This window comes from Tasmannia lanceolata, unplaced genomic scaffold, assembly GCF_043159265.1.
Source record: "Tasmannia lanceolata isolate RefF3 unplaced genomic scaffold, GAP_Taslan_0.1 ptg000037l, whole genome shotgun sequence".
In the NCBI taxonomy this organism is placed as follows: domain Eukaryota; kingdom Viridiplantae; phylum Streptophyta; class Magnoliopsida; order Canellales; family Winteraceae; genus Tasmannia; species Tasmannia lanceolata.
This window is the reverse complement of record NW_027518714.1, coordinates 6,061,385-6,068,838: the sequence shown is the minus strand read 5'-3', so window position 1 is coordinate 6,068,838 and position 7,454 is coordinate 6,061,385. Positions and strand designations below refer to the sequence as shown.

General features: G+C 40.4%; 1 protein-coding gene across 3 annotated transcripts; it reads left to right on the top strand.

Annotated features, from left to right (window-relative positions):
- The first annotated feature begins 227 nt into the window (after positions 1-227).
- LOC143860572 (heat stress transcription factor A-4b-like) lies at positions 228-7,010 on the top strand. Of its 3 annotated transcripts, none has more exons than XR_013239752.1 (3): positions 228-1,443; positions 3,692-4,878; positions 6,809-7,010. XR_013239752.1 is itself a non-coding variant. In XM_077371278.1 (3 exons), the coding sequence occupies exons 2-3, from the start codon at positions 1,222-1,224 to the stop codon at positions 4,808-4,810; spliced, it is 1,341 nt and encodes a 446-aa protein (XP_077227393.1). In that variant the 5' UTR covers positions 229-431; positions 801-1,221; the 3' UTR covers positions 4,811-5,002. The 3 variants fall into 3 exon arrangements, 2 of the variants coding, with proteins under 2 accessions (XP_077227393.1, XP_077227392.1); XM_077371278.1 differs by lacking the exon at positions 6,809-7,010 and having other exon boundaries at positions 229-431; positions 801-1,443; positions 3,692-5,002; XM_077371277.1 differs by lacking the exon at positions 6,809-7,010 and having other exon boundaries at positions 229-970; positions 1,054-1,443; positions 3,692-5,002.
- The last annotated feature ends 444 nt before the right edge of the window (positions 7,011-7,454 follow it).

Below are 7,454 nucleotides of genomic sequence, written 5' to 3'. Positions count from 1 at the left end.
TCAATCGAAAGAATCCTTGCTCTGGATCTCCTATGACCCACAAATTACTCCATTCACGATTGTCGTTGGATGTGTGAACCGTTTGCCTGCATTCTATTCGGAGTGAGGGTTTAGCATAATTTTTGAAAAGGGTGCATTTACCAAAACATGGGGGGTGGAAATATGACCTATGAGTCTCTCCAAGTTGATGAGCTCCTTCTGCGATGGTCCCTAGCAAATCCCTTTTAATTTGTATATACAAAAAAGAGGAGAAAATGAGGGCATTCAATCCGAATCGGTCCGAGAAAGGGGAAGAAAAGTAAGCAGATATCTGTCAAGACCCAAGAGAAGCTCGTGAGATCCCCCTATTATCAGGCGTGATTGTCAAAAGCCTCACCAAAAAGCTTCGCGTCCTTCCACTTTTTATCCAGAAACTTCTACAACTTCAAACGGTACAAAACCCTAAAACCCTCTCAGTTGAAAAATCCCTGATTTACGGACAAAAGTCCTCAAAAATGAAGAATAATCCTTTGAATCCGTTACAGTTTTCTTATTACTTCTGCAGTTTTAACGTAATTCAGTTCACACTCGTATTTTTCTGATTTATTAGCTGTTAAAAACATCTGACCTTTCCTTTTCTTTGCAACTCCTAAAACCCTAGATAGATAACCGCGTTTAGTTTTTTAATTAAGGGTTTTGTTTCTTTATAAACCTTCCTTTTCAAACTTCCCCTCTTGATTTGAGTTTACTGTCCCTTGCTTTTTCAACCTTTACTCAGTCGACTTTTTTGTATGGTTGAAATTTTCTTTTCCATACAAAAGCGCGTGAAGGAGTCGTTTGTCAGGGGTTTAAATTCGAGAAAATAGAGATTCAGCTAGCAGGAAATCTAGGGTTTTAGGGTTTCAAGGGTTTTGGAGCTTTAATTTAAGGTGGCGACAAAAGGGGTGGTGGATCCGAGGTTTTTAGCAGTTTCTCTGGTGTATCTTTGAAGGTAAATTGCATATTTTAGGGAAAAGATATTTGACCTAGAAATCAGAAATTCGCCTAGTAACGGCTTCGTTTGATCGAATTTAGTTGACGATAAGGGGTCGCCGACTGATTTGTTGATGCCGGCGAGGTGAGAAGTCGAAGATTTCGATTCATTTGTAGAATTCGGATTATCGGATTACTTGGTTTTTGGGGAGATGGTATCCTATTGTTGGGTTTTGGATTTGGGAGGGTGAGATTTCGAATTCTGTTTCTATGATGGATGGATCACATGGCGGCGGTTCGAATTCGCCGCCTCCCTTTCTTACTAAGACGTATGATATGGTTGATGACCCGTCTACAAATTCTATAGTATCTTGGAGTCCTAGTAATACCAGTTTCATTGTGTGGAATCCGCTAGAATTTGCGAGGGATTTGCTGCCCAAGTACTTCAAGCACAACAATTTCTCCAGCTTTGTCAGACAGCTCAATACATATGTAAGAGAAACATCTGTTTATTTGATTTTAGCTGTCCTTGTTTATTTTACACTTTTTCATTGATTTTTTTATTGAACCACTATGATGAATTGCTGGTTTCGGTGTCTAATTCTTCATCAGTCACATACTAGAAATAGGAATCATGTCAATATTGGATTGTTGGAACTGATAACCCATTGATTGAGAAACTCATTTCGTTCCTGTGTTCTTGGACTCCGTATCAAACATGCCACTTTCCACTACCCGGTTTGATTTGGGGTGATGTTTGTTACTCTTGATAAGTTCATGTTTGCTTCATAATATCACTTCTTGAAAGACTAGTTTTTGTAGTCTGTGCAATTCCCCGTTTGATGAATTTGCATTTCTCTACTGTTTACCGCTGAAATCTGACTTAAGGTTGAATGGGTCTCAACTAGTAACGCACCTGAGGGGATGAACTGTGCTCATGAACAAACAGTTAGAAAACCACTTGGAGTTTAGACTCGAGGGAGGCTCTCCGATGCTTAATTCAGAACCGGCAACAATAATATGAGCTCCTTGGATAGCACTTTGGAACTGGCTGAATGTAAAAATGGTTAAAAGTCCCATACCTTGGAGATTGTGCCTCTATTTATAGGAAGGATTAGTTTCATTACTTGCTATTGGTTGGATGCCTGCCACATGTCTGGCTCCAATTGGTGCCATGTGTCCACTCCCAATTGGGTGCTTTTACCCCCAACACATGCCCCCCACTTCCTCTGTCTAGTTCGGGCCAAGGGAGTAGAGTCCTAGTGCGGTTTGCTCTTGGTTGGCTGGGAACAAACCGATGCTTTTTGATGCCTGTGTTGGAGAAGTCCCAGGTAGGCTTCACGGTAGGAGTGTTACTTTGGCAGATTCAACTCGGCTGTAGCAGATGCGGGTCGGAGGTGCGCTTGGGTAGCAAGGATGGGCCTGTGGTGGTGCACCCGGGATGGCTCGTTCTTAGTTACCATAGAATCTATATTAGCCCCATATGATTCATCTTGATCTTTGGAGTCCGTTAGAAGAGGCTAGGATGTTTGACGATTTTTGAATTTCTTGAGCTTTGAGGTGATGGGTGACACTTGTCCTTATCTTAGCCATTGGTTGGAGTGGCCACATCTGTAAAAGGGGCTTGAGCTCATCATTTTTGCCCCACGCAAGTGATCCCACCAAAGAGTCTGGCTCTCATCAATCTCTCACTTAGGAGTTTCCATCACCGTGGAGCTTGGTCTTTGGGGGTCTTACCTCATCAACGAGAGCTCGTTGTTTGGCGTTCTCATCTTGATTTCGAGTAAGTCCCTTACACCCTCTTTATTTCACTCCATCATGTCTAGCACTAGTAGTAGATCTGAATCTAGGCTCGATGATTAGTTGGGGCTGTGATTTGGTAGTGGGGTCCCTCCTGACTCTAGGTCAACTAACCTCGTTGAGTCCGGGTTGGCTTCTCCCTCGGAGGTCATACCCTTAGCTCCTCTTTATTCCATTCCATCATGCCCTCCCCACTCATAACACTTCTACTGTGGAGCCTACCTGGGACTTCTCCGACATAGCCAGTTTGTTCCTAGCCGACCAAGACCAGACTGCGCTAGGACTCCTCCCTCGGCCTGAACGAGACCGAACAAGTGGGGGGCATGTGTTGAGGGTAAAAACTAACATCCAATCGGGGTGGACACGTGGGACCAATCGGGAGTGGACAAATGACACCAATCAGAGACTGACATGTGGCGGGCATCCAACAAATAGCATGGACCCTAATCTTTCATATAAATAGAGGCATAGTCTCCAAGGTATGGGACTACTAACCATTTTTACATTTAGTCAGTTCAAAAATTCTCATCAGAGAGATCATATTACTGTTGCCGGTTCTGACTTAAGCATCGGAGAGCTTCCCCGGAGTCCAAACTTTGGATGGTTGTCTGAACGTTTGCTCATGAGCGTAGATCACCTCCTCGGGCATGCTTCCAGCTGGTACCCATTAAACCTTAGGTCAGATTTGAGTGGCAACACCACTTTTATCTGTTATGTGGGTTTTAAGTGTATCCTCTCTTTTTAACCAGGGTTTAAAAAAAAATTGATCCTGATCAGTGGGGTGATGTTTGTTATTCTTGATAAGTTCATGTGTGGTTCATAATATCACTTCCTGAAAGACTAGTTTTTGTCATCTGAGCAATTCCTCGTTTGATGAATTTGCAATTCTCCACTTTTATCTGTCGCGTGTGTTTTAAGTGTATCCTCTCTTTTTAACCAGGGTTTCAGAAAAATTGATCCTGATCAGTGGGAATTCGCAAATGATGAGTTTTTAAGAGACCAGAAACACCTTCTGAAAAACATCCATAGGCGCAAGCCAATACACAGCCATTCACAACAGCATCACCAAGCGCAAGGTAATTCTCCGGGAGCATTAGCTGAAGCTGAAAAACAGGAGCTTGAGGAGGAAATAGAGAGGTTGAAACAGGAGAAGAGTTTGCTTCTTTTGGAACTACAGAGGCACACACAAGAGCGGCATGGAATGGATTTGCAGATGCAGACTTTCGAAGAGCGGTTGCGACTCATGGAACGCCGTCAACGACAAATGATCGGGTTTCTTTCTAACCTTGTGCAACAGTCTGAAAACCATACCAAAAAGAGGAGACTGCCGAAACCCGATTACCTCTATGATGAAGTTGATATGGAAGATAATCAGATCGTGACTCTCCAGTCAGTATCAAGAGAGAAACCGGATATTATTTCTGTTCAGGTTTTAAATACTGAACCATTTGAGAAAATAGAATCATCCATAAATTCCTGGGAGAATTTTTTCCGTGGGGTTAGCCATGCTTCCGGTGAAGAGATGTATACAGAGATGTATACGGACGGTGTTCAATGGCAGCCTTCTGCAGTAGTTCTTACTGAAATGCATGCATATTCTGGTGACCCAGCATTAACTTTGCAGACACAATCACCTAACTTACATCCCTCTTCACCTCGCTCGAGAGATATCCATTCCTCTCCTGAGATGACAGAGTCTATAAGTCGTGTGGAGAGCACGTCTACTTCTCCCATTCAGTGTGATGAAAATATTCTCCCTAAAGCCTCAGGGATAGACATGAATTCCAAGCCTTCTGGTGCTGATATTCGGTCACCGAATGAACAAATAGCCATCTCTTCTACCTCTCCAACAGGTGTGAATGATGTGTTCTGGGAACAGTTCTTAACTGAGACCCCGGGTTTATCAGATAAACCGGAGGTTCAGTCGGAAAGAAGGAATAATGATGTCAGAAAGATTGAAAGCAAGCCAGTTGATCGTGGGAATTTTTGGTGGAGCATGAAGAATGTAGATAACCTTACTGAGCAAATGGGGCAACTCACTCCAGCTGAAAGAACCTAGTGTTGATTGATTCTCTGTTCCAATTCTTGAGATGGTTTATCAGTTGTCTCATTGAACCTAGGAGAGAGGTATGGTTGGTTGTAACCTGTAATATAAAGATGTTCCATGTTTTGAGCTTATCTTTTTTTTCTATTTCTGCTGTAAATGGAACAGGTTGTGATGTTATAATTACTGATTTTCGTTGTTTACTAATTCATGAATTCATAGTACTTAGGACATGATGTTGTTTGTTCAGAAGCACTTGAAAACAGTTTTTTCCTTTTTAAGATTTTCATTCTTTGTTGTCTATGTTGTTTCTACTGGGAGTTGGGAATTCAAATAAGGGCATTTCTTTGTTGCTGCGTGTGTAGAATATACATTGGGTGAAACAAAGAAGGTAAATGTGTCTGGTTCAATGTTTCTTTCTTTTCACTTGGTATTGGAGCTTCCCTGCACTCTCAAACAATAAGCCCTTATGACTATTTATGAATTATGGATTGCTTCTTTCCATGTGGTTCATCTCTCAAATTTTCCCTAATGTTTTTTAACCTTTCACGCCATGGTGATTTTGGGTTATCTATTGTCATTAACTAGAATTGAAGCCTGTACTTCACTGTTCTTGTGTCACTTGAGATGGACTTTCTTTCTGTCAATTGTTCTTTAATGTTGGGGCATTGAATCAAAACTCTTTACTGTACGATTTTTTATCCTAATTTGCGAAGAGAACTTTGTTTAAGTTGGATGGTTGTTCCCTTTTGTAGATACTGAAATATTTGATTTGGCATTTTGTAACAATTATGTGGCATCAAAGCATTATTTCTGGTGCAGAAAACGCTAGTCTCTATTGTCAAGGGACTATGTTTTTTGCAGCTTTTCCTTGAGTGGAAATCTCTGAAAAACACCAGTATTGTGGAACTAAATATTTTTTTTACGGTAATTGTGGGACTAAATATTGTAGGAATGTCATCTCTAACAAGTCTTTTCCTATCATGCTATCCGTAATACGAGACATCTGCATAACAAGTTGATATTCAGGTGTTTTAGGCAATGTGTGGTCAGTGAGAGAACTTGGGTAAGAGTTTGGTAATGAGGTTAAGTTTGATGAGGATTTAGTTAATACTTTCTTTTTTTAGTAGTACCTGGGTAGCTTTCTCTTATTCTTATCAAGAATTGTCACTTTGTTTGGAAAGCCTATAAAGTTCTATGAAATCTGGTGGTGAAGGGATTTGAGTGGAAATTTGCATCATTGAAAGGTAAAATGTTGTCCCTTGGTCGTAGGATCCCTTGCATAAAATGTGGTCCCTTGGTGGTAGGATCACTAATAAAATCAGCTGTGTCAAACATCCTAGTGTACATTGATAAAATAGCTTCTTGAGCAGTTGCAAAAGGATATTCTTTGGAATTTGAGGATGGAATGGATGGACCCACATACCACCTTGTTGTGTGGGAAGTGTGCGAGACAAAAAAAAAATGGAGAACTGGGTTTTAGGAACTTTTGATGTAGGTAAATAGAAGTTTGTTGCTATGATTTACCCAACACTCCTAATTTAATGTCAACATTCATGTAAACACATGTTGATGCGCCATGATATACCTTTTGACACGTATAAACGTATTGCTAGAAGTGCCAACTTAATGAGGATGTGTCAACACTGGATTTTACGGTGTCAAGTGTGAAATATTTATTGCTGGTCCTAAACCTAAAATTCTAAACACACACTTCTAATATTATACTCATTGTATGCCTGTTGTCTCTCTTTCCCGCTGCATATTAAAGACGAAAGAGAACTAGAGAAGTCATGCTATCATGGGGTTTCAAAGAGAAGAAGATAAGTCTGTAGTTATAGCTTAGATTGATGAGTGCATTGTTATCTGATTATTTCATTTTTTTTTGTAAATGAGATTATTTCATATTTGTTTCAAACTTGGAGTTGCTTAATACTAAGATTTCTTTGTTTGCTAAATGAATACCGCATTTATCTTGCTTCGAATTATGATTAATAATCAATCATTTTATAGGTATGTGGATGTGCGGCTATGTCCCTGCTTTTGGATTTTTAGGGGTTGCCTTGTCGAACACCTCATATCCGTGTCAACACTTAGCACGTGAATCTTTGCCCACAGATCATATGTTTTGGGGTTCAGTAAGGGGTTAGCTTCTGGGAATGAGAGTAGGCAAGTGAGGTTAGGGGTTTGGGTGGCGACTTGTTGGGACTTGTTGGGTGTGGTCGATCCCTTCAGGTACTGGGAGCAAGACTGATGGTCTAGTGGTGCTCCTTCCTGTGTAGAATGTAGGGGTGGCCAACCGGTTCGGTTCTCGGTTCCTGTTTTTTTCGGTTCTCGGTTCCATGAACCGTAAGAACCGAACCGAACCGTAGTACACAGTAGGACCGAACATAATCGGTTCGGTCCGGTCCGGTTCTTCGGTTCTAATATCTAATTATTAATTATTAATTATAATTTATAAAAACTTTTAATTAAAGTTATAATATAAGTTACTTTCTTATTATAAGAATAATATTAACTATTACTTATTAATATTATAAGTAATTTATATTATTAAGTATATGTATAATAGAAATATAAAAATATTATATATATATATATTCAAAGTTCGGTTCTTTGGTTCCGGAACCGAACTGCGAACATTAGACCCGGAACCGAA

Coding starts and splice junctions, on each gene's coding strand:
- LOC143860572 (XM_077371278.1), top strand. CDS start 1,222: ATGATGGATGGATCACATGGCGGCGGTTCGAATTCGCCGCCTCCCTTT. Junction 1,444..3,691: donor TCAGACAGCTCAATACATAT/GTAAGAGAAACA, acceptor CTTTTTAACCAG/GGTTTCAGAAAAATTGATCC.